Source organism: Vipera ursinii, assembly GCF_947247035.1.
Source record: "Vipera ursinii genome assembly, chromosome: 13".
NCBI lineage: Eukaryota > Metazoa > Chordata > Lepidosauria > Squamata > Viperidae > Vipera > Vipera ursinii.
The window spans coordinates 514,484-541,080 of NC_139526.1; the positions used below are offsets into that span (position 1 = coordinate 514,484).

Sequence of the window (26,597 nt, forward strand, 5' to 3'; positions counted from 1 at the left end):
AGTTGCCTTTCAAGGGAGCCTCCATGGAAAAGAAACACAACTAGAAATGAAGATGATACACATGGCTAGCTTTTTTGCTTTGCAAGGTGTGAACTCCCCCCATTTTTAATTAAGAGAATCTAAAATTAATAAAACTAAATCAATTGGAGCATATCTGCCGAATGGCATCACAAGTATTACTTTGGGATGTGAGGGGTCAACATGTACAAGATAAATGAATGACTAAATGGCTGCTTTGAAGGAATTTGGGTTGGAATTTAAAGTTTCTCAGCATCTGTATTTGTTCCCATTCCATAGGCTCAGCCCCAGGGAGCATGTGAAAGATGACTGACCATCCTCAGATGCCTTCAGATCCTTCTGCAGCAAATATTCCTTCCCATTCCTGGGAAGAAACATGCCATCCTTCCCAAAAATTAAGCCACTGCTCAGCTGCTGAGTCTGGAAAAGACATTGTGTGGGAAGATGCATATGGAAACGAGCCGATTTTTGCCTTAGAAGACGAGGAAGCTCCAGCTCCAAACTTAGCCAGCAGGTTTTTCTTTGAGGAAGATGTGCACAAAGAGCCTGCCTTCTGTGGGTCATCCTCTCCTTTGTTTCCTCTTGAATCAGATTTCTCATCCGCGCTCCCCATTTCCCACTCCCCATCTCCAACTCACTCAGCATCTCAGAGAGCAACTAGCCTGGAAAACTCACACAGTCCCAAACCCTTAATCAACTTGGTGAAATCCCTCTCAACTGAAATGGAGTCCCAGGAAGGCTCATCTCTCAAATCCCAACCTTTGTTGAGCTTGGTCAAATCCATTTCCACTGAAATTTCCCGCTTGGAGACCGAGGTGTCGCTGTCCAAATCAGACTCTAAGCTCAACATTCAACTCTGGCGACAAATCACCCAGCCCAAAAACAAAAGTGGCGATTCCAGGACTGCTCCATCATCTCCCAACCGTTCTCCTTCAGAGAGCAAGGGCAGCTTCTTCAAGACTCAGGAAGCCAAGTTTGAGGACACCAAAAGGAGGTTTTCAGAAGCCATGCAGGAGCCACTCAGCAGGCTCAGCAAAATGATTGGGGATGAGAATAATGTGTCCCCCAAGCTCCGATTACCCCTCTCCGGGCACCAGCAGGGTCCTGAGTTCCTTTCTCATCACTTCAGGGAGTCTCCCATCTTGGAGAGCAATTTGGAACAACCCCTCCAAGAGACAGACTGGACTGAGACCATTTCGTCAGGGAGAGGGGAAATGGAAGAGCGGAAGTGGGACTCTTCTCCAAATTGCCAGCGTGAAGAGGGCCCCTGTGGGGATGTTTTCCAGGTGGCTGAGAAAAAAAGCAAGGCCCCAGGCAAAATGCAGACTCTCTCACCTCTTGGGCCAGTCCAGCCCCCCAAGTGTTGCAGTCCAGTGCCATGTAAAGTTCTCGCCTGGATTGCCATCTTGGCCTACAATTACCTGGTCCTCCCTTTGCCTCCTTATATTTCTGGCCTCTGCCTTGGCTTAGCCTGTGGGTTCCTTCTTGGTCTCCTGGTTATTTTGCTGCTGGTGCCAAAGCGTGCCCTGTCCCCACAGAAAAGCCCCCCTCCTCAGGGCAGGCCGCCCTTGCGAGGGATACCTCAGCAGCCGTGGGAGCCCCACGTGCTCAAGGTAGGGTGGGGTCATTGGTGTTTCTTTGCAATCAATGGGAGGAGGCCCAGAGGGTTTGGCTGGCTTCTGAACTTGCTTCTCAGTTCCTTTAGAAAACTGGCTCTTTTGGGTTATGCAGGAAAAGGGATACGATGACAGAAGTCTGAGTTTCTTCAAGAAAGCAAATTCAGGCAGACCATGTTTAACAACTGCTCTGTTTAGTAAACTGCCGAAGTTACAGTGGTGCTGCAAATGCAGTCAGTCCTTGCATTTATGACCATTTATGCAGTGTCACACAGTCACATGATCAGTCACCATTTCTGTGCTTCACAGCTGGGTTACAACAAGTAGACTCAATGGAGAAGTCAGCAATAAAATTGTGAATTGGAGTCACATGATGTCTCCTTAGTGATTGTGTCATTTAGTGACAGTTGCCAATCCCAATTGTGGTCACAAAGTGAAGACTACTTGTATAGCCTGACACACAATAGTTTCCTTCTCCCATAGTCCCCTGAAGTCCAGCATGCCAATACTTGAGCCACAGCCTTCCTCTACACTTGAAATGTTTCATGGAGATAAATTATTGCTAATTATTCAGCTTTAAGGTGGAAAAGAGAAAAGAAAAATGAAAGATGTTGCTATTTTTAAAATTTAGAACATTTAGTTCTAATAGTGCTAGAGATTGAAGCAAGATGGGATGAGCGTTCCCTTGAAAAATTCTGAGAAAATTCTGCATAAATTTTGAATAATAATAACAAGAAGAAGAAGAAGAAGAAGAAGAAGAAGAAGAAGAAGAAGAAGAAGAAGAAGAAGAAGAAGAAGAAGAAGAAGAAGAAGAAGAAGAAGAAGAAGTAGTTGTTGTTGGAAGGGACCTTGGAGGTCATCTAGTCCAACCCCCTGCTCAGGCAGGAAACCCTATACCATTTCAGTCAAGTGGCTGGCCAGTCTCTTCTTAAAAACTTCCGGTGTTGGAGCATTCACCACCTCTGGAGGCAGGTTGTTCCACTGGTTAATTGTTCTAACTGTCAGGAAGTTTCTCCTTAGTTCCAGGTTGCTTCTCTCCTTGACTAGTTTCCATCTGTTGCTTCTTGTCCTGCTTTCAGGTGCTTTGGAGAATAGCTTGACTCCCTCTTCTTTGTGGCAATCCCTGAGATATTGGAACATTGCTATCATGTCACCCCTCACTCTTCTCTTCGTTAAACTACACATACCCAATTCCAGCAACCGTTCCCTATATGTTTTAGCCTCCAGTCCCCCAATCATCTTTGTTGCTCTTCTCTGTACTCTTTCTAGAGTCTCGACATCTTTTTTACATCGTGGTGACCAAAACTGGATGCAGTATTCCAGGTGTGGCCTTACCAAAGCATTGTAAAGTGATATTAGTACTTCACGTGATTTATGCATAGGATTCCATTGGATTTATGCATAGGATTCCATTGAATAGCTTTATTTGTTTATATCAAATAAACACTTTGTTGTTATTTGATAGCCCTCTGTAGGATTTTTTCCTCCATGGCCGGCAGAGATCCTTCAATGGGAAAACTGAAATCCATCAGCCAAAAGAGCAAATTATCTGTTTGATATAATTGACACCAACATTGCTCGTGGTCTCCTCCAAGCCAGCATGCAACCACTGCAGCCACAGGCCTCCTGAGCAAGTGGCCCTCTTTGATGTGTACTTGTAGGTATTTAGGGCGATTGTTGCCAGGACACAGAACCAGGTCTGGCTTGGAGTAATGGGAATTGTCGTCCAGCCTAGCCCAGTGCCCTTGGACTGGTGGTCTCTGCCCCAGGTTATGCCAGGGCTGTAGGGAGGCAGAAGAAACGGGGGAGAGGAAATAACCATAACTTTATTGCAGCTTTAGTGTGTGGTACCTAACTTGCAAAAGCAGCTCTGAGCAGATTGGATAGAAGCATAAAAAGGTAACTAAAAACAACCACAAGAAACGGCGAGAACTAAAGCTAGATTGACTGAATAGCAAAACAGAGGGATAACTCAATAACTGGGGCCAAATCCTACTGTAACTGCTGAAAAGCTTTTCCTTCTGGATGGACTCAGCTTGCTTCCCAACCTAGTACCTGATGGGAAGAATCTGCTTTTCGCAGCTGTACAGAAGGCTCTCAGGATTGGGACCATCCATTTTTTGGGGGGGGTGCATCATTTTTTTTAATAAATGGGAAGGAGGTGGAGGGCCTGTTTTGAAACAGGGAAGAAATTGTTTCATAGAATCATGGGACCGTAGGGGGTGGAAGGGATCTCTGAGGTCTTCCAGTCCATCCCCCTGCCCAAGGCAAGAGATCTTATTGCATCCCATGCAAATGGCCGTCCAGTTTTTTTTTCTTGAAGACCCGTTTTAATTATTTGAACCTGTTTCTACTTTTATACTTTTCCTTCTTGCCAGAGAGCTCTTTGTGCAACCGTGTTGGTTTTGTCTGGTGTCTTTTGTTTTTCTTTCTCTGTGGTATTGTTTTGTTTTCGCCTTTAGTATTTCGTTTTTCAGAGTTTCCCATTCATGCTGAGCCATTTCAGCGACCCAGAGTCGTTTGTGACAAGATGAGTGGAAAATAAATTCAAATAAATAAATCCTGAACTGTTTTTCTTCCTAAGATTTCCATCCACGGAATCCTTCCTATTTTTTCTTTTAGTTTGTTGAAGTCAGTTCTCTTAAACTCTCAAGTGACTTAGTTCAGTCACCTGTGCCTGCATCATGGCAAATTCTAGTATGACATTGTCACTCCTGCAAAGTTCCTACAACTTCCACTCCTTCAGTCATTTCATCCCTATTAGCAGTGCTTTTTTTGTAAAAGAAAAAGGTGCCGGAACTCACACATGTCATACAACCCGCCTTGCCTACCCTACAAGGTTCCATCCAAAAAAGGTGCCGGAACTCCGCTCTGGGCGTTCTACGACGAAAAAAAGCCCTGCCTATTAGTAAGGTTTAAGTCCAGTATAGCTGATTCTCTAGTTCTCACCTCCTTTTGAGTGACAAAGTTGTCAGCCAGGAATACAAGAAACCTGTTCTATTTCCCGCTCACTGCAGAATTTGTTTCCCAGTTGATGTTGGGGTAGTTAAAGTCCCCCATTATTGCAATGGTGTGTTTCCTGCACACATTAGTTAACTATCAAAGAGTTCATCTTTCCTCTTCTTGGCTAAGTGGCCTGTGATAAACACCTGCAGCAATGTCATTTCTTTCTCCTCTAATATTCATCCAAATACTTTCAAGAAGGCTTCCCTTGTATTGTGAGACACCAGCATGGTTGCACAAAGATCTCTCTGATAAACTGAAAGACAAAAAGGATAAGTGCAAAAAATGGAAAGAGGGACACATAACTAAGGCAGAATATCAGCAGATAGCCTGAATCTGCAAAGATGAAGTCAGGGAAGCAAAAGCTCCAAATGAACAAAGACTTGCAACAAAAATCAAAGATAATAGAAACATATTAATAACAAGAAAAAAGTCAAGGAAGTAGTTGGTCCACTAAAGAGAGAAGACGGCAAGGAAGTAACAGGTAACAGAGAGAAAGCAGAGCTGCTTAACTCATTCTTTGCATCAGTCTTCATACAAAAAGAAACTATAGCCCAACCTACCAAAAACGTAACTGTAAAAGACAGAGTAGAAATAAAAATTAAAATAAGCAAGAAAATGGTAAGAGAACACCTGTCTGATCTTGATGAATATGAATCACCAGGACCTGATGGATTACATCCCAGAGTTCTGAAGGAGCTGGCAGATGTTATCTCAGAACCACTGTATCATATCTTTAAAAAAGTTTGGAGCATTGGGAAACTACCAGAGGATTAGAAAAGAGCTGATGTGGTTCCCATTTTCATTAAAGGGGGGGGGGGGGAAACAGACCCAGGAAACTACAGACCAATGAGCCTAACATCAATACTTGGGAAAATAATGGGGGGAAAAGCAGATCTGTGAACATCTAGAAACAAATAAAGTCATAACTAGAAGCCAGCACAGGTTTCTTAGAAACAGATCATGCCAAACCAATTTTATTTCATTCTTTGACAAAATGACTAAATTAGTAGACCAGTGAAATACTATGGACATAGTATATTTAGACTTCAGAAAGGCATTTGACAAAGTAGACCAAAACCTACTTCTTGGTAAGTTAGATAGGTTTGTGGCTGACAAACCACACTCATCAAGTCGTCCTTAATGGTACTACATCTACACGGAGGGAAGTAAGCAGTGGGGTACTACAAGGTTCCATTTCAGGCCCAGTACTCTTCAATATCTTCATAAATGACTTAGATGAGGGAATAGAAGGGGAACTCATCAATGTGCCCTATCCAACAAAATGAAATTTAATCTAGAGAAAAGCAAGATTTTACACCTAGGCAGGAAAAACCAAAGGTTTAAATACAGGCTAGGTGAAACCTGGCTCAAAAACAGTAACTGTGAGAGGGACCTTGGAGTTCTAGTGGACAACTATTCAAACATTAGTCAGCAGCCAAAAAGGCTAAATACAATCCTTGTTGTATAAACAAAGGCACAAAAATCAAAATCATCTGAAGTATTCATACTACTTTATAAATCCTTAGTAAGACCACACCTGGAATACTCCATCCAGTTTTGCTTACCACGTTACAAACAAGATGTTGAGACTTTGGAAAAAGTGCAAAGAGCAACTAAGATGATCCAAGGCCTGGAGACTAAAACATATGAAGAACATTTGCAGGATTTGGGTTTGGCAAGTCTAGAGAAAAGAAGGGTTAGGGGGGGACATGATAGCAGCATTCCAGTATCTGAGGGATTGCCACAAAGAAGAGGGAGTCAAACTATTCTCCAAAGCACCAGAGGGCAGGACAAGAAACAATGGTTGGAAATTGATGAAAGAGAGAAGCAACCTGGAATTTAGGAGAAAGTTCCTAACAGTGAGGACAATTAACAAGTGGAACAGCTTGCCTCCAGAAATCCTGGGTGCTCCATCACTGGAGATTTTTAAGAAGAGACTGGACAGTCACTTGTCTGAAATGGTATAGGTTCTCCTGCTTGAGCAGGGGGTTGGACTAGAAGACCTCCAAAGTCCCTTCCAGCTCTATTCTGATTCTGATTCTGGCCTATGATGAATACCAACAGCAATGTCATTTCTTTTGCCTCTAATATTCACAAGGCTTTTTCCCCTAGTATTGTGTATTTCTGTAGAACTATAGTAATTCTTCACATACAATGCAATTCCTACCCCCCCCCCTTTTTGGTGCATTGGTTCTGTTTCATTTGAACAGGATATAGCCTTCCAGCACTTCCAATCTCTGAGACTGGCCATGAAAAATTACCCAAGCAGTTGCAATAATTTGAGGGTACCTTCATTAAATCCCAAAGAAGACATCAGGTTGGGAAATGTGGATAGCTAAAGTAGATGCAAAGAGAAGGAGAAACAGTGATGAAATGTGAGTCAAGAAAAGTCAGGTCGAAATGTAGGAAGCAGATTCTCTTTCGTTATATTGTTAGGAAAAATATGCAGGCAAATTTCTCTGGGACTTTTCTTTTCATGGAAAACTGATTTTAACGTGGAGGTGGGTAACCATGTGGTGGCTCTGTACATACATACACACACTATAATGTGTTCTTTTACCAATATGGCAGGACCTTGCTCCTGCAGTTGCCAGAAAGAGGAGAGGGAATGGAGAAAAGAACTTTGAGATGTTTTTCAGGAACTGGAATTTCAGGTTGCCCACATCTGTACTTTTGAAGAAATACATTAAAGTGAATGTGAAAGTTGCTTCTTTTATTCCAGCAAATGCAGGTCAATAAATAATATCAAGCAGAATAGTGACAGATAGGTTTTTACTCTTGTTTTAGACATTCCCTGACTAAAATTAATTGTTCTTTTCCAGGGTTGGATGAACAAAATGCATTGTTATGACCCTGAGATTTATCATCCTTCTCTTACCCATTCCATATTTGTGACCTTAGAAAACTCGAACCTGACATTTTCATATCCCCAAACCAGCATCCCTCGGCGGGCCACCTTTGGGGAAGAAAACTTTGAGGTGGCTTTTGTGACCCACCAACTTTATGATATGAGTGGAGCCAAGGTAAGATTCATCAACAACGTAGCTGACAGGGCGGTGGATATGTGTAGTAAGTACAGATTGGGAATTTGGTGGAAAGGCCAGGAGAGCTTTCATCCTTTCATCCCCGCACTGCAGATATGGTTCAGTCTTAGATCAGTTGGGGGCATTTGAGATCCCACGGGAAGATCTCCCATTCCTTCTTCTAGTGCAGACATGTCAAACACAAGGCCCAGGGGCCGGATCCGGCCCACCAAGTGGTTTCATGCGGCCCGCGAAGCCATCCTGGAAACAGTGAGGGAACGGCCCCCACTGCCTTGGCCCTGGCCCAGAGACCCTCCTTCTGCTAGAGACCCTCAGATCTGTCCCACTCCTGCCCAGGCCCCCATAGGCACCCTTGATGCCAACGATGTAGAGCTGGCCACGCCCACCCAGCAGGCCATATGCATTCTAGCCACGCCTACCCAGCAGGCCACGCCCACCCTGGCCACACCCACCCGGCCCCCTGAGGGCAACCGCAATGCTGATGCGGCCCTCAATGAAATTGAGTTTGACACCCCTGTTCTAGTGCAATCCAGAAGGGATTAAAGTCCTTCCCTACCTACTGCACTGATTCAAGCTGGATCCTGGGTTTTTAAAAAGACATTCAGTCAAAAGGAAGATCATTTAATTTAAATGTTTAAGTGTTCCACATTATCAGCATTTATTTTGCCTTTGGCTTTAGTTTCTTAGCTGTCATACCAACTTCTCAAACATATTTTATAAAATACTTATAAAATAGGATGATTGGGCAGCAAGTACCCCCAAAACTGTCTCAAAAGGAAGTTAAAATTGGAATGGCTCAGAACTCATAGAGTGATCCGTTCCTGTGAGATTTGGGAAACTTTAGGGGAGATGTCTTAGGATAAACATTATTATTATGAGATCACAGAATTTGGGCCTTCTAAGGCAAGGTTTCATGGGCTTCAAATGCCAAAGTTCATAAGATAGGACACCCAGGACTCCTCAAGGCGATTGTCAGGTCACGCAATGGCATTTGGGTTGTGAAAAGGTTGCTCTGTAATTCAAGCTGCTTTTCCATGGGGAAGGTGACTTGATTCTCTTGTGACTTCAGATTGTCTGTTACTTTTCAGGTCTTCCTCTTCCCACCTGGGCTGGCTCGCAAAAGGATGTGGAACAAAAAATATCCCATATGCATTCTTTTCCCAGAACAAGTGGATCTGAAAACCAAAGCACTAGCAACAAAAGACCAAGATGTGGATTCTCCAAGAGAGGAGAAGCCAAAGAAGAAAGAAGTAACAGGGCAGTGCCCAGCTGAGGCCCAAGAAAGGACACTTTATCTCTTTGGCAGAACGGGTAGGGATAAGGAGGAGTGGTACCAATATCTCGTAAGAGCCTGCCAAGTTGAACACCATGAGCTACACCACACCAGCCAAGGTGAACTCCTCTCAGGTAAAGCAGGCTGGGAACCATGGGTCCAACCCCCAGGGTTCCTTGATTTGATTGCCTCTTATATTTAGAAACAGAATGAGGAAATCCTGGGATGGCATCATGTTTTGTTTAAATTGAATGGCATTTTGATAAGACAAGGTGAGCTGAGGTGAGGTAAGATAAAATGAAATGAGAGATAAGGTAAGGTAAGGTAAGATACGGTAAGACGAGACGAGACGAGACGAGACGAGACGAGACAAGACAAGACAAGACAAGACAAGATAAGATAAGATAAGATAAGATAAGGGGAAGTTGCCCAAAATGGAGTGGAGGGGTGAGCAGCCAGCCAAAGCTGTGGTATGGGCAACAGAGGGAAGCCAGATTGGAGCCCAGGGGATTCCCGGTGGCCAAGCAGCCTCCATCTGGCCAAAGGTGAAAGCAGAGAAGATGAAGCAGCTGGCATCACTGGAATGGTCAGAGATGGCAGGAGCCTACAGCCAGCTGAGCCTGGAGTATTGGCAAGAAGGGGCACGAAAGGCCTCCAAAGCTAGGTTCCCACTGGATTGCGTAATGTGACGGCTGCAACTGGTGGGGTGGCTAGGGCTCAACTGGCTAACTCCCCTCAGCCTGGTCCCAACCCAGGACGTGGAGCTGCCGGCCAGCAGCCAGCAGCTGCCCCACCACCCTGGAGGCAGTGCAGGTCTGGATGGGAAGGAACAGGCTCAGGCTGAACCCCTCCAAGACCAAGTGGCTGTGGATACCAGCATCTCGTATTGTCCAACATGTTCCACCTCTTTTGATGGGGGGGAGGTATTGCCCCCCTCTGAAAGGGCTCGCAACTTGGGTGTCCTCCTGGATTCATGGCTTAACTTGGAGGATCATCTGGCTGCTGTGATCAGGGGGGCCTTCGCACGGGTTTGCCTGGTGCACCAGTTGTGCCCCTTTTTGGACCGAGTTGCCCTATGCACGGTTACCCATGCCCTCGTCACTTCTCGCCTGGATTACTGCAATGCTCTCTACATGGGGCTGCCCTTGAAGTGCACCCAGAGGCTTCAGCTGGTGCAAAATGCGGCCGCGCGGGTGCTTATGGGAGTTTCTCGATACTCCCATGTTACACCACTCCTGCGCGAGCTGCACTGGCTTCTGGTTGTCCTCTGGGTGTGATTCAAGGTGCTGGTAATCACTTTTAAAGCCCTACATGGCTTAGGCCCGGGGTACTTGCGAGACCACCTGCTGCCATTATCAACCTCCCATCGTCCGGTTTGCTCCTACAGAGTCGGCCTCCTCAGGGTGCCGTCAGCTAAGCAATGCCGGCTGGTGACCCCCAGTGGGAGAGCCTTCTCTGTGGGCGCTCCGACCCTCTGGAATGAACTGCCCCTGGAGCTGAGGATGGCCCCTGACCTTCGGTCCTTCCGCTGTGACCTGAAGACATGGATGTTCCTGTTAGAATATGTTGTTGAAAAAATGGTTTGTTTAACAGAGTATTAGTAATACACAGTGGAAGTTGTACTGGGACTCTTAGGCAAACAGTAATGCACTAACATGAGTTTTATAACTTATTTTTACTCAGACAACAAAAAGAAACACAGTAAGAAATAGTCCAAATATCAATCCAGTATCATGCACATAAAAGTCAGTCCATAAAAACATAGTATCAAAATACAAAAGCTGCTTACCAATATCAAAAACAATATACACTGTAGCAAGCAGTTGATTCTTGAGAGAATAAATATCAGGTTAGCAAACAAGAGAACAAGAGGTATCCAAACACTAACATCAAACACATATACAAGAGCAACTATGTGTAACATCTAACTCTCTTTTATGTGGAATAATTACAGCCACACCCTTAGGCTGTTTAACTCCTTAAAGGTGCTTTTACTCCATTATATAATATTGTCACCCAAATCAAGTTTAATCTCTAACAATCTCCCCTTTTGGGTGGCATATTATACATATATTTTTACAATCTCAAATTACACATATCACAAACAGATTTATGCTTTATAGCACCCTGAGCTTTAGTAAACTGGTCAGCAATATTATCTTCAGTTGCACAATATTCCAGTTTAATCAAATTATCTTTAACACATTGTCTGACATTTAGATACCGTAGATCCGTATGTTTTGATCTAGTTTTCACTGCAGCATTAGTTGCTAATTTTATAGCTGCTTGATTGTCTTCATACACTTTTATTGGTTCATTACAATGTAAACCCATATCAAACAATAATTGTTTCCATACCAATAGCTCAGTACATAATAAAGATAAACAAGAAAATTCAGATTCAGTTGTTGATAAGCTTATATGCTTCTGTCTGTTAGACCTCCATCCTACTAAAGCGTTTCCCAATAATACAACCAATCCTGAAGTGGATTTCCTGGTTACAGTATCAGATGCAAAACTAGCATCTGCAAATGCTTTTAGTTCCAATTCCTTTGTTGGCTCTAGATATAGAGAATAATGTATGGTGTGCTTCAAATATCTTAAAACTCTTTTCGCACCTTGCCAACATCTGGTTGTAGGATTCTCACAATATCTAGCTAAATGATTAACTGTAAATGCTATGTCAGGTCTTGACCAATTACATAAATACATCAAGCTACCTATTAATGATTGATATATCTTTTTATCAAAGACATTGCTGTTATCTGCTGAACTCTCAAAACCTTGAACCATAGGTGTTTTTACTGGTTTACAGTTTTCCATATTATAACGTTTCAGCAAACCATTAATTTTCTTAGCTTGAGACAGTTTAAATCCTTTACTAGTCCTGACAATATCCAGCCCTAGATAATGACTAATAGCTCCTAGATCTTTTACTCTAAATTTTCTTTTTAACCCTGAAATTATTCTTTCAGTTTCTGTTTCATCTTTTGCTATAATAGCAATATCATCAGTGAATAATAATAACAATGATAATTCACTATTTTGCTGTTTTATAAATAAACAAGGATCTGCAATACTAGCTTTAAATCCCAAACTATTTAACTCTTTTACTAAACATCTATTCCACTCATAACCTGACTGTTTTAAACCATACAAACTCTTATTCAGTTTCCAACAGTACCCTACCTTACTTTCTATTCCTGATGGAACTTTCATATATATATCATGGTTTAATGTTGCATGCAAATAAGCAGTTTCAATATCTACATGTTTTATACTATAATTCTTATTTGCTGCCCAAACTAAAGCAGCCCTAAGAGTGGAAGCTCTTAACGTGGGGGAAAATACTACATCATAATCACTATTATTCTGTGCAAATCCTTGAGCAACTAATCTTGCTTTATGTATTACCTCTCCTGTAACACTTTCTTTCAGTTTAAAAACCCATTTACATCCAATTAACTTTTCTGTTTTAGGTATTTTAACCTCTTGATAAACATTAAGATCCTGCAAAGATTTTATTTCTTTATCCATAGCTACTTTCCAATTCTTTCTTTCATTCTCAGGATACATTTTTATTTCTTCAACATTAGAAGGTTCAATGTCTATTTGACAAATTAAACCTGCCTCAAAACGATCAGGCTGTCGTCTTTCCCTGTTAGACCTTCTGAGAATTATTGGACTTATAGGTACATTTACATTATTATCTTCTTCCTCTCCTGTCTCCCCTATCAGTGGTTCTTGTTTGATCTCTCTAGCAAGTTCCTCCTCTTCTTTATCACTTTCATTTGAAGAGTTAGTTAAATCTTGTTGAGGAATATATACAATATCTTCTACCCTTTCCCAGCCTGACTGTTCTTGAAAAACAGCGCTAGAACTACAATAAATGTTTTTAGTACCTTTCTCCCAGAACCGATAAGACTTATGGTTTAACTTATAGCCAACAAAAAATAATTGTTTAGCTCTATGTTCTCCTTTATTTCTTATTGAACTTGGAATATATACCCAAGCAGGTGTCCCAAATGTGTGAATATAACTAAGATTTGGTTTTCTCTTATACCATAAGGTATAAGGAATTTTACCTGTAGCTGAACTAACCACATTGTTTAAAATATGATTAGCACATTTTGCTGCTTCTCCCCATAAGCTATCAGGTAAACCAGAATCTTCAATCATAGATCTAATCATAGCTTGCAATGTTTGGCCCCTCCGTTCAACAAATGCGTTATGCTGAGGTCTATAAGGAGCTGTACGTCTATGCTCTATTCCCTCTGAAACTAACAGCTCATTGAACTGTTTATTAACAAACTCAGTTCCATTGTCTGTTATTATGGTTTTTACATTTAACTGAGTTTTCCTTTGTACAAACTTGAGCCAATTAGATATTGTTTGTATAGTTTCAGTTTTTGACGTAAGGAGATAACAGAACCCATATCTGCTATAATGGTCTAGAATATTTAATATGTAGCAAGCACCCCCTAAACTGGGTTTCATAGGACCTATCAAATCCATAAATACCAGTTCTAATGGAGTTGTGGTTTTAAATCCATCTAACCTATTAGCTGGTGCTGCCCTGCTCTTTTCTCTACCACATACATTACACTGCAGATATTTCTTACAAGCCTTTAACTTCAACCCATTAGACAAAGCTACAGTTCTTTTTAGTGTATTAAAATTCACATGACCCAATCTTCTATGTAATAAATGAATACATTCATCATGTGGTTTTTGATTTGTACAAGTAGTAGCCATTATTATAGGATCATTGTCAATTACAAACAAACCATCTTTCATCTTAGCTATTAAATTCACTTCATTCTTTTGAATAAGACATTCCTCCCCTTGGAAAGTAACTTTAAAACCTGCTTCCAATAATGCCTTAACTGATAATAGATTATAATCACATCTGGGAACATATAGCATTTCCAAATTTTGTTTTAAAAATGAACAGTAAACCTTACCCTCTCCAGAGGCCTTGACTCTCCAGCCATTAGCCATAGAAATATATTTTTTACTAGACCTTATATTCTCAAAATCCCTTTTTATTTTTGAAATACAGTGTGTAGCTCCACTATCTACCACCCACCAATTGTGGTTATTAGTAGTTCTATTAGCTACAGCTACATTAATCAGCTTTTTATTCTTTCTATGGCTTTCCTTTCTCTGACAATTACTATTCTGACAAAACTTAGCAATATGTCCCTTTAACCCACAATTAAAGCATTTCCTTAAAATATAAGCAGATTCAGTCTTCTTTATTTCTTGTTGCAATGGCTCTCTCAACTGTTTTCTCTCCATACGACATCTTGATTCTTCCAACAACCTTCCAGTTATTGAAGAAACAGTTAGGTCTTCTTTGGACAAAACCTCCAAGGACGATACAAAGGCATCGTAGCTCTCATCCAATGATGATAAAATGATGTAAACCTGGTGAAGCTCTGAGAAAATAAGTTCTTTTTCTTGCAGTTCCAACAAAGTTGCTTTTATAAAGTTAAGGTGAGCTAACATATCGCCATTCTTTTCCAGTCTCGCTTTAAATAGCTTTCTGGTAAGATTTATATGAGCACCAACACTGTCCCGAACAAAAATCTTTTTCAACTTAGCCCAACATTTAGCAGCAGATTCTTCTCCACGCACATGGACTAGCTGTTGGTCTCCTAATGTTAGTCCAATGATAGATAAAGCCTTATCATTGTCTTTATTGAAGTCTACAATCTTCTTGTTATCTTCTTCATTAGTTGGATCCCAGGCAGTTACATCAGGAGGATTATGGACTATTTTCCAAAGACCTTGATTTTGTAATAGCAAACTACATTGTGTAGACCAGGATACGTAGTTTGACCCATTAAGCCGGGTAATGCAGAATGGATTGAATAGTCCTTGTGCCATTGTCTGAATTTGAAAACTCAGTTAGGAAATATAAATACAATACTGTGCCTGTCCTCAGCACCACACTGGATCTGGGCCCATAACCATTGTTAGAATATGTTGTTGAAAAAATGGTTTGTTTAACAGAGTATTAGTAATACACAGTGGAAGTTGTACTGGGACTCTTAGGCAAACAGTAATGCACTAACATGAGTTTTATAACTTATTTTTACTCAGACAACAAAAAGAAACACAGTAAGAAATAGTCCAAATATCAATCCAGTATCATGCACATAAAAGTCAGTCCATAAAAACATAGTATCAAAATACAAAAGCTGCTTACCAATATCAAAAACAATATACACTGTAGCAAGCAGTTGATTCTTGAGAGAATAAATATCAGGTTAGCAAACAAGAGAACAAGAGGTATCCAAACACTAACATCAAACACATATACAAGAGCAACTATGTGTAACATCTAACTCTCTTTTATGTGGAATAATTACAGCCACACCCTTAGGCCGTTTAACTCCTTAAAGGTGCTTTTACTCCATTATATAATATTGTCACCCAAATCAAGTTTAATCTCTAACAGTTCCAACAATCGGGCCTGGACTGACTGTAGTTTTAAATTTGGTTTTACTGGGTCTATTGTTATGTATTTACTTCATTGTTTAATTCTTTTTTAAATTTTGTATTTTATGTTTTTAACTTTTTATTGTTGTGAGCCGCCCTGAGTCCTTAGGGAGAAGGGCGGCATATAAATTTAATAAATTCAAATTCAATTCAAATTCACCCAGAGCAGCTGATCAGCAGCAGTCACAGGGGCCGATGTATGGCGCCCAGTGGTGGATGTTCCCTAATGGGATGGGATGGCCACCGGAATATTGGGGTGCCCCAAGGCCTCCACAGCCTCCCCCCGTTGAAGGCCACTTTTTACAGAAACCCAGAGAAACTGGCTAAAAAGCCAAAAAGCCACCAAGCAAAGGGAAGGAGAAGATGCAAGCAGAGTGCCAGGTTGTTGAGGTCTCCCCTCCAAAGAGTGAAGGGGAGGGAACTCCGGCCACAGCGGACCTGCAGCTGAACCTCTATGAGAGCGAGAGTGAGGGAGAGGATGGCCTGATGGTAAGTGGACCCGTCCACTCCCTCACAGCCCAAGTGGATATTGTAGTGATCCACTCGGGTTAAACGGGGTAGTAAAAGCACCAATAGGGTGCATCCAATGCCTGGTCAGCCTACCAACAGCATGGAAGCTGGGGTTGCGAGTGAGGAAACTGCACCAGCCCATGAAATTGGAGCAGGTGATGCCTTTTGGACTAGAAGGGCCCCTGGTCATATTCGTGCAGCTCATAAACAAGGTGCTGCATGAACATTTATACAGTTGGGTTTTGGCGTACCTGGATGACATCCTCATTTACTCTGAGATGATGGACAAACATGTTAAACTCATACAATTGCTGAAAAAACATTTGGACGTTAAGCTATATGCCAAGCTGTCAAAATGCAAGTTCCACAAAAGTAGTCTAGAGTACCTGGGCTACAGAGTGTCATGTAAGGGAGTGGAAATTGAAATCCATCTTGGAATGGCAAGCTCCTCGGACCCACAAGCAGCTACAGAGTTTCTTGGGGTTTGCAAACTTTTATAGGCAATTCACTCCCTCCTTCACAAAGATTGCCTTGCCAATCACAGGACTATTGAAAACTGGGGGAGGTGGAGAAAAGCCTCGGCCAAGCCAGCCCTTGAACTCGACGATGGAATGCCAAGTGGCATTTGGAAAATTAAAGGGGCTGTTTGCAGCTGAGCCAATTTTAAAGCACCTGAACCTGGAGGAGCCATTCATACTGTAATTCAAGCAGATGCCAGCAATGTGGCCGTGGGGACAGTCCTGCTCCAGTGAAACAAAGAGGGGAAGCTGCATCCCTGCACATACATGTCCTGAAAATGAAATGAAATGAAACCGGGCCATGGGGGAAAAAGTAGCCTTGGTGGTGCTGTGGGCGCTTTTGATTTGGAGTCAGCCAGAACCTTGGCAGGATGTAAATGCAGCCAGAGGCCAGTCACTGAGCCCTGTAATTGTAGACATTTTTGGCCCTGGCAATATAATGGCCATCTTGAAAAAATGGGGGGACCACTGCTGGCTGCAGTGAAAGATTGAAAGTATCTGTAAGACCGCAAGCCAACTCATCTGCACATTCCCTAAGAACACACCCAGTGATGTTATCTGGACCTGCTGTTTTCTGTATGTCAACTTTCCACAATGTTCTCTGGACAGAGGTGACATCAAAGCTAAGCACTTGCTCATCAGGGTGGGGCGTAGCCTTCCTGACAGGATGCTATTTGATTCCTCAAACTACCAAAAATGTGTTCAGCTTGTTTAAAAACTCTGTGTCACCTTTACCACACGATGGAGCCACCTTGTAACGGCCTGGATGACTTACTACATGCACCGAGTGTTCGTTGGCTCTGTTTTTGTCTTGACTCAATCCAATTCCAATCCAACCCAATTCTTTGTTGCCACACTTATCCTAGGCACAGGGGACGTCATTCTAAGGCCGAGGGTAATGCAAGGGCATCCACCTGGGTTGGGGTGGAATAAAAAGAGTAATCCATTTAAAAAAGGGTGGGCTTTTGACTTTTTTGACTGCTTCTGCAGACGCTGTCGTCTTTTGCACCCTGTAGATAAAGAAATGGCAAGTTTCATATAGTTTCACTTGAACCAAGCAGCTGTTTCTTCAGTTAACAAGTGTAAGATTGATTTTAGTAAAGTAAAGTAAATAACATTGAGGACCAAGTTGGATTAGAACCCACTGAGGGGTTAACTTTTATTTCCCACTTTGGTCTTAAACCCAATCTGAGTGGTTTTCATCAGAAGCTCCTGTTAAAGGACAGCAAATTCTGGGCATCAGCAACTACCTCTGTTATTTCCACAAACTAACAGCCCCAAATTTCATGACGTTGATATTATTGCACTCCCAGGCCTGGCCATTCTTGTCATTCTCTGTTATAGCCACCTTTCCTTCTCTTGCTCAGGTGTAACCCAGCTCCTTCCTGCAGGAAAGGAGATCCACAATCACGGCACGGAAGACCTGCCCCCTGCAGCTGGGCCCAAGGAGCTGAGCCTCAGCAGTCAAGAAAAACTCTTAGTGGACTACAATGTGTACATGTCCCAAATCATTCCGGCAGCCACTGACTCCGACCCAAAGCCCTGCTCCAATGTAGCAGACAGCCCCGGTTCCAAAAAGGTGAGGAAATCTTGCTGAAATCCCAGGAAAAGTGAAAGTGAAACTGCAACTGTGTGCTTGATCTTACAAAGGATTGGTTGTAAAGTTACTTTTTCATCCCTGTTGCAACTGCGAACAGTCACTGAACAAGGCACTTGTTAAACAAGGACTACCTGTATGTGTATATAAAATTGAATAAGTTAAGCACTGTATTTTTTAAAAAATGTGTCAAATACAATTTTAAGATTAGGAATTGTTTTTCAAAGCTTCTTTTTAAAAAAAATTAAACAAAAAATTATCTGTTGTGATCAATGAGCTCTGATTATTCAGAACTTTTATTGGACATTTTTCAAGACACCTATTATTCTTCGCTATTTAGAAGTTGTTTATACTCTGCTTCAGCCAAAATTGCTCCCTCAAAACTCAGGTCTTCAGTCTTTTAAAATAAAAAAGATCTCTATATTTTGATAAGACAAGAAAAACATGCTGCACTGAGTTTAGGGATGCTGGTAAGATATGTGACATTCCATTCGCTGAAAGATTAAAGCTGATGGTACCATCCCCAAGTATTCAGATATTGCAAAATATTTTGAATTTTCAGACGCATAAGGTAAACATACCATACCAACAAAATAAAACATCACATAATTAAAAGAGCCTTGGTGGAGCAGTGGGCTAATGCCTCCTTAAGTAACACCAGCTGCCTGCAATTAGTGCAGGTTCGCATCCCACCAGGCTCAAGGTTGACTCAGCCTTCCATCCTTCCGAGGTAGGTAAAATGAGGACCCAGATTGTTGGGGGCAATTAAGCTGACTTTGTAATAATGCCGCTTGGTGTGTGTGTGAAAGCCCTAATAAGCAGGCATATACATAGAATGAAGGCTACTGCTAAGCTTGTAAGTCGCCCTGAGTCTTCGGAGAAGGGCGGGATATAAATGGAATTAAAATAAAAAATTAAAAAAATAATCTCAAGGCAATCCGAGACATTTGCAAAAGTGGGGGGGGTGTGTCTGTCATAAAGGTTAAGGTGACGGTGATGGCCACACAATGGAAACTCCACTCTGTTTTTATGTATGTTGTGCTTCCCAGCACTTAAGCACCCCCACTTATTTTTGCCAATTCTCCTGATTTAGCATTGTGACAACTTTAAAGGGCAGTTAGTTCTCCCCAGTGCATGTGGCCATTGCAGTCCAATACGACCACGAGTGATTGCTTTCTCTTTTGTTCTTTTCAGTTCCCTGGGGGTGAGACTCGTATCCCCAACCCCCCTACAGCTTGGGTCAATGCGATGCTTGGCCGAATGTTTTGGGACTTCCTAAGGGAAAAATATTGGGCAGATCAAGTTTCAGACAAAATTCAGAAGAAACTGGGCAGAATCAAGGTGAGAAAAGCTGCTTTCCCCTTGAGCAAACAAACCTCCAGGGGGCAAAGAAGGCCTGCTCAGCTGTCCAGGAAGAAGGCTGAGATACCCAGAAGGCATTGCTTTCTGGCTCCAAAGGCAGATTTGCTCATCCCCCTCTTGTGTGCACGTACCTCACCCTACATTCCCACAGCACACGGAGTCACAAATTCACCAACCACGTTTCAGCCTAGAATGCATCTCAGCACACGTGGTTAGATTGTGGTTTTGTAAATAATAAATCAGTTGAGTGCAAACCCAATACTTTCTTCTAGACATTTATTTTTTGGGTGCTGCAGACTGCCTCACCATATTTAGACCAAGCAATTCACACTGCTTGCCAACCAGAGAGGCTGATGTTGCTGGATGCAGATGGACTGGCTCATATCATTCTCAACTAAAGGAGAGTTGGTATGGTTCCTAGTGGACCACAACAAAGGCACTAGAGACACAGCGCAATTCTCTGATGCTGGTTACATCAGAGAATTAGCTGGCTCTGGGAATGGGACTGGACATTTGTGAAATACTGCAGAAGAATAGGTGGACATTCCTTTTTTAATCTTCTAAATAGTAACTTTCCCACCTCAAGTCAAGAGGCAGTTAGAAACAGAATCAAAGGCATGATGGAGACCTTAATGTTCTCTCCGATAAATGAAGGCAAAGTACACAAATCTGATATCCAAGATTGTGTTACCCAGTCCCTTTTTCTTTGCAAGAAATCCAACACAGGGACACTGTGAATCTTGCTTTCTTGTTTATGTGTGGCTGTTAGGAGCCTGACATTGACTGCTAAAGAATGCCAGCTTGACATCAATTTCCTTCCTCTCTTTGGCTTCCCTGATGTTTGGTTTGTTTCTTCTTCCTTTGCTCTCATGCAGCTGCCATATTTTATGAATGAGCTCATCCTAACTGATCTGGAGATGGGGACCTCCATCCCACACATACTTGGCATTTCTAGCCCCACTGTGGATAACCGAGGTAGGTTTTGGTGACCAGCCAGCCTATGATTCGTATCGCTGTCTTCTTATGGTCCACATGTATTACGTTGGGGTTCCGGAATCAGAGATGACACAGGTTCAGGAGCTAGGTTGCTTTATTGAGGAACATGGCCGAACTGGGGAACAAAGGATTTCAGCTCTCATTTATACCTGGCCAGGTAACTGCCTGGCCAATGGGTTAAAATCCAAGTGTCCTGCCGGCTGGTCAGCCAATCCCTTTAAATCCGGCTCTCCCGCCGAATGCTGTCTCCTTGTTCTGGCTTCCCGCCGAACGCTGTTCCTGCTTGCTGTTCCTGCGCGGAGCTGTCCAGCTCCACGCCTCCTTAATTCACTGACCCTCACGTGTATGCAAAACCTGCATACACTACAACGTGAACCTGGAATGTCTGGAAGCAGAGAAGCCTGGACTAGCAGGTTTCCTCCAGACACCTCCGGAAGGGAGCTTTGCTTTTTCAAGTTGTCTGTTCCATATTTGCATAGCTGGAAATAGTGGGGCCTGGTGTGCATAGGAAAGATGGATGACTGAAAGAAGAAATCCAATTGACAAAACAAAAATTATTCAGACACTAGAAAAGACCAGCCTGGATATATTCCTTTAGCAAGAGCAGCCACTTCTGGATTTGGAACTATTCCTGTGGGAGGATGATTTGCCTCCAAGCAAATGATTCTTGCCTCTCTGGACACAAAGTCAGAGTCGTACCATCTGTATTTCACGATGTCAGTCTGCATAATTTCTCCAAGTATCTCATGTTCCACAAGTTGTCACATGCTCCCTATGAATGCCTCTGTCCATACATTAAGGACCATACCAAAACAAAAACAAAATGCTTGAGTTTACATGAAACATGAGTTAGGGCAATGTTTCACTTAGCCTACCATTAAGTGGGTTTACACACTATTGTTAGCCATGGTTTATTTAGCCATCATTTAAGGGATAAAGGTATAATATACCGAGTCATGATTACAAATCGCAACAGCGGAGTTAAAGTAAAGCAAACATATGGCATAAAGTGCTCTGTGAAGGCAGCCATCTGCTTTGGTGGACAGATGTACCAGCCCTTGGTGACTTTAGATGGTCAACCAGAGAAGGGAGGACAGAACTAAGTAGGGATTTTCTGTGTTCAGAGAGGAGCCATAATCCCTGATGTAATTCATTGGCCTGGAATGGGCATCCTTCTCCTTCCACCCGCCATTGTTCTAGAGCTGTGTTTCTTAAAGTGTGGACCTAGAACTTCTGGGGCTCCCCAAGACCCTCTCAGGTGCCCACAAAATAAAAATTGCCAGCCTGTGTTGAAAAATAAAACAATATTAAAATTCCATTAAACAATTATGAAAAGTGTTTGCAACAAAGAATGTGCCAATTTTAATTTTTAATACAGTAAATATTGATAAATATAACAGACACAAACAAATGTCTTTTGGGGTTCTCCATAATTTTTAAATGTGGGAAGGGGTCCTGAAAAAGAAAAAGTTGAAGGAACGCTGTTCTACAATAAACCATATGCGTTTCAGCTATAACTCAGCCCAGCTGGCACCAGATCAAATCCCAGAAGCCCAGCCGTGACCTCTAACTCTCCTTTGGCCTCCTTTTCTGCTCTGCAGGGCTTTGGGTGGATCTGGAAGTGGCCTATCAAGGATTCCTGAAGATGACCCTGGAGACCAAGATGAACTTGTACAAACTAGGCAAAGAAGAGCTGGAGAAGGGAAACGGGGGAGCAGATAAGGACAGAAAAGGGTGAGACTTCTTGGAAACTTTCTTAGCTGCCAGCTGAGCTCCCAGGACAGATGCTGGCCCGCTTTAAGAAACTCCCCAGGCCTAGACGACAGCAACGGGTGTGCCGTCACCTGCCCTGCGACCGCGGCTTCCTTTATGCTACTACCTGGCTTTGCAGTTTGTCCTGGAACAACCAGCTATAAGAGAAAGTTTGTTTTGCTATTTTTTATTTTTAAATATAAACGTTATTGAAGAATTTGTAACAAAATAAAAGCATTGCAAATGTTAGAAGAAAATAAATAAAATAAAGAATAATAGTGAATAATAAGAAAAAAGAAAAAAAGGAAAATATTATATTACATTAAAAAGGTAAAGGTTCCCCCACACATGCGTGCTAGTCATTTCCAACTCTAAGGGCCGGTGCTCATCTCCGTTTCAAAGCCGAAGAGCCAGCGCTTTGTCCGAGGACGTCTCCGTGGTCATGTGGCCATGACTAGATGCCAAAGGCACATGGAACGCTGTTACCTGTTACCTGTTACCTTAATAGGGACCGTAGTGGTCCCTATTTTTCTACTTGCATTTTTATGTGCTTTCGAACTGCTAGGTTGGCAGAAGCTGGGACGAGTAACAGGCGCTTACTCTGTTACGCGGCACTCGGGATTCGACCCGCCAAACTGCCAACCTTCTGATCGACAAGCTCAGCGTCCTAACCCACTGAGCCACTGCGTCATTAGATCAACTTATAAAAAGACAGCTTTGATTTTTTTGACAGTGGTTGTAAATGCATTATATACCTTCTCTATCTGATGTTACATCATCATTTCCTTCTTTCCATAAGCTCCCTTTTCTAATTTTCAAACCTGTCAATCACAAGTCCATTTTTCTCTTTTTTCAGCAAAAAGTCCACAAGGACTGATAAAGTAGTTGTTGATCTTTCGCCTATCAAAGAACTTAATTTTTCTATCTCTACTAATTCTGTTACCTTCACCAACCTCTGTTGTGGGTATTTAGGAATCTTTCCATTTTGTATATACAGTATAATTGTCTCACAGTACAAATCATATATTAGGATGCTCCTCCGTTACTCTTTTGTCCATTAATCCCAACAAGAGCAGTTCTGATTCAGTTGAATGTTGATCTTCAAAATTCTTTGTAACATTGTCTGTATTTGAACCCAAAATTTCTGGCTTTTTAATTACACCTTGCATGATAAAATGACCCTTCATGTTGTCCACATTTCTAACATAAATTGAAGTATTTTTATATATTCTAGACAATTTTTCTGGAGTTATATGCCAACAGTATATCATTTTACAGAAATTCTCTTTTAAGTTATAATATGTAATTTTCAAATTTTTAAATCACATATTTCCCCTTTGTTCCATCAATATTCCATGTCCAAAGTACTTAGACAATTTTACCACATAGTCTTCTACTTGTTCTTCCATTTCAAATTTCAAAAGTGTCTTGTTGTTGTTGTTGTTGTTAGTTGCGAAGTCGTGTCCAACCCATCGCGACCCTATGGACAATGTTCCTCCAGGCCTTCCTGTCCTCTACCATCTTCTGGAGTCCATCTAAGCTCACGCCTACTGCTTCAGTGACTCCATACAGCCACCTCATTCTCTGTCGTCCCCTTCTTCTATTGCCCTCAATCTTTCCCAGCATTAGGCTCTTCTCCATTGAGTCCTTCCTTCTCATTAGGTGGCCAAAGTATTTGAGTTTTAGCTTCAGGATCTGGCCTTCTAAAGAGCAGTCGGGATTGATCTCCTCTAGGACTGACCGGTTTGATCGCCTTGCAGTCCAAGGGACTCGCAGGAGTCTTCTCCAGCACCATAGTTCAAAGGCTTCAATTCTTTGGCGCTCAGCCTTTCTTATGGTCCAGCTTTCACTACCATACATTGCAACTGGGAAGACCATAGCCTTGACTATACGCACTTTTGTTGACAGGGTGATGTCTCTGCTTTTTAGTGTGCTGTCTAGATTTGCCATGGCTTTCCTCCCGAGGATCAAGCGTCTTTTAATTTCTTGGCTACAGTCTCCATCTGCAGTGATCTTGGAGCCCAGGAAAATAAAATCTGTCACTACCTCCATTTCTTCCCCATCTATTTGCCAGGAATTGAGAGGGCCAGATGCCATGATCTTGGTTTTCTTAATGTTAAGTTTCAACCCAACTTTTGCACCCTCCTTCTTCACCCGCAACAAGAGGCTCTTCAGTTCCTCTTCACTTTCTGCCATTAGAGTGGTATCATCTGCATATCTTAGGTTGTTGATATTTCTTCCGGCAATCTTAATTCCAACTTTTGACTCCTCTAGCCCTGCCTTTCTCATGATGTGCTCTGCATATAAGTTAAATAGGCAAGGCGACAGTATACAGCCTTGCCGGACTCCTTTCCCAATTTTGAACCAACCAGTGGTTCCGTGTCCAGTTCTCACTGTTGCTTCTTGGCACACATATAGGTTTCTCAAGAGACAAATAAGATGGTCTGGTATGCCCATCTCTTTAAGGACTTGCCACAGTTTGTTGTGATCCACACAATCAAAGGCTTTAGCATAGTCAATGAAGCAGAAGTAGATGTTTTTCTGGAACTCCCTAGCTTTCTCCATGATCCAGCGTATGTTGGCAATTTGATCTCTAGTTCCTCTGCCTCTTCGAAATCCTGCCTGTACTTCTGGTAGTTCTCGATCCACATACTGCTGGAGTCTAGCTTGTAGGATTTTAAGCATAACGTGTCTATGTTTTAGCAATTACATGTTCATTATTTAGTTCAACTTCTGTCTTTTGCTGCTCAGTTCCAAATGTCCTATTATCTACTTTAAATCTTTCTCTGGTTAAGACCAGTTTTTAGCACAGCAAGGCCTTTGTACGTACAGTACAATTCTCAAGCTTCAGCTAGGCTGATGAGATTAAAATATATACAGTGTATTTTCTTCACAGGCTAGTGTGTCTTCTTACAGTTCTGTCAAAACAGTAAGCTCTTTTCCCCACAAATCCCCCCTTTTGCTTTTCACAACCAGTATTGATTTTTACATTCATATTTCTCAAATTGTTGCAACATTCTTCCAACCTCTTCACTCTCATATTTCATTTTCTATCCAACCATACAGTCTTTACAACAAATCATCATCATTGGTCCAAGTTGCATACAACAACAAATCATCATTCCAATTATCAATATTAAAATTCCCAACATTACTACCGTAATTGTTTTAGCCATCCGGCCAAGTTAGGGATCCAGTCACTGAGTCTTTTCAAGGGATTTCAACCATCCCTCCCTATCACCCCAGCCTTTTCTTGTAATTTATTTACTTGTTCATGATGTTTTTTAATTAGTTCAGAATAATCAGGTACTTCTTCACTAGTATTATGTATCCAAGTACAACTATAATCAATTTGCTCTGCACATAGTCCATTCACAGCAGCTGCTAAAGTCTCTATTTCTAATTGTTGTCTTATCTAGGTAGTCCTTACTATTTTTAATTCTTCACTTAGCAACATTGTATCATTTTGAGTTATGTTTATTATTTCATCCATAATATTGGTGTAATTATTTATTCTATTCACCATTTCCCATCCCCATCCTGTAAACGAAGGGGCTAAAGTCCACCATCTATCCTCAGCTTCAAACAAGTCTTTTTTCCTCCTATTTAACAAATACCTGGGATGTTCTGGTGTGAATATATGTGTCTCATCCTGCATCTCCATTACCGGCACCAACTTAGCAAGGTAACACCATCCAATTCTTCTCATGTTCATATATTGGAAACATTTGTTTTCACAACGATAATAAATGTTATTTCCAGCACTAGGCATTAGCAACACTGTTGTGCCTTTCTGATCCTGCATCCTGGCATTATTCACAATTTCCAAAGCATTGACATGGTGGATCATCACTAGTCTAATTCACATAAGCACACAAAGGTTTATTTGTGGACAAAACTTCTGGTGACACTTTGAACATTAATCTTATGAAAGGTGTCTGGAGTCATGGGGACATTGACTACAGTATTTCCACACCAGCCATCTCCAGTGGCTAAATTTCCTCTGATGCACCAATCAGGGATGTATAAACTTCCCACTATCTCTTGCATCTGTATTTACGCCAACTGTTTCTCTCTCACAACAAAGTTTACATAATGGATACTTGAAGTATTCATTAAAATCTGTGAAATACTAATAGGAACTGCTACCATGGGAATCTTCGTTGCTTTCTAATTCAAATGAAAACATATCCAATAACTGGAATATCCTGGCTTCCTAACATAAAGATATTTCAAAATAACCAAGCATTGGTTGGTTTGGTATCCATAATTTCCATGTCTACATCATAAAAGTATTCATTATTCTTTATAACATCAGTAGCAGATACAATAGAAGGAGCAATTAGATTAAGCAGCAGCCTCCCCAAAGTTGTCTCATCAGATCCTTGTTTACCAAGA

The 26,597-nt window shown here is 41.8% G+C and overlaps 1 protein-coding gene across 1 annotated transcript in view; it reads left to right on the forward strand.

The window, feature by feature from the left end:
* Positions 1 to 323: 323 nt before the first annotated feature.
* The window catches only part of LOC310646249 (testis-expressed protein 2-like), a gene marked incomplete at its 5' end in the record, with an annotated part of 34,440 nt that continues 8,166 nt past the window's right edge, over positions 324 to 26,597 (forward strand). Inside the window, 7 exons of the mRNA XM_083372522.1 lie at positions 324 to 1,631; positions 7,463 to 7,663; positions 8,773 to 9,091; positions 17,860 to 18,071; positions 19,284 to 19,430; positions 20,327 to 20,426; positions 22,049 to 22,181. Of these exons, the coding sequence (XP_083228648.1) occupies positions 324 to 1,631; positions 7,463 to 7,663; positions 8,773 to 9,091; positions 17,860 to 18,071; positions 19,284 to 19,430; positions 20,327 to 20,426; positions 22,049 to 22,181 (2,420 nt within the window). The remainder of the gene's footprint in view (positions 1,632 to 7,462; positions 7,664 to 8,772; positions 9,092 to 17,859; positions 18,072 to 19,283; positions 19,431 to 20,326; positions 20,427 to 22,048; positions 22,182 to 26,597) is intronic.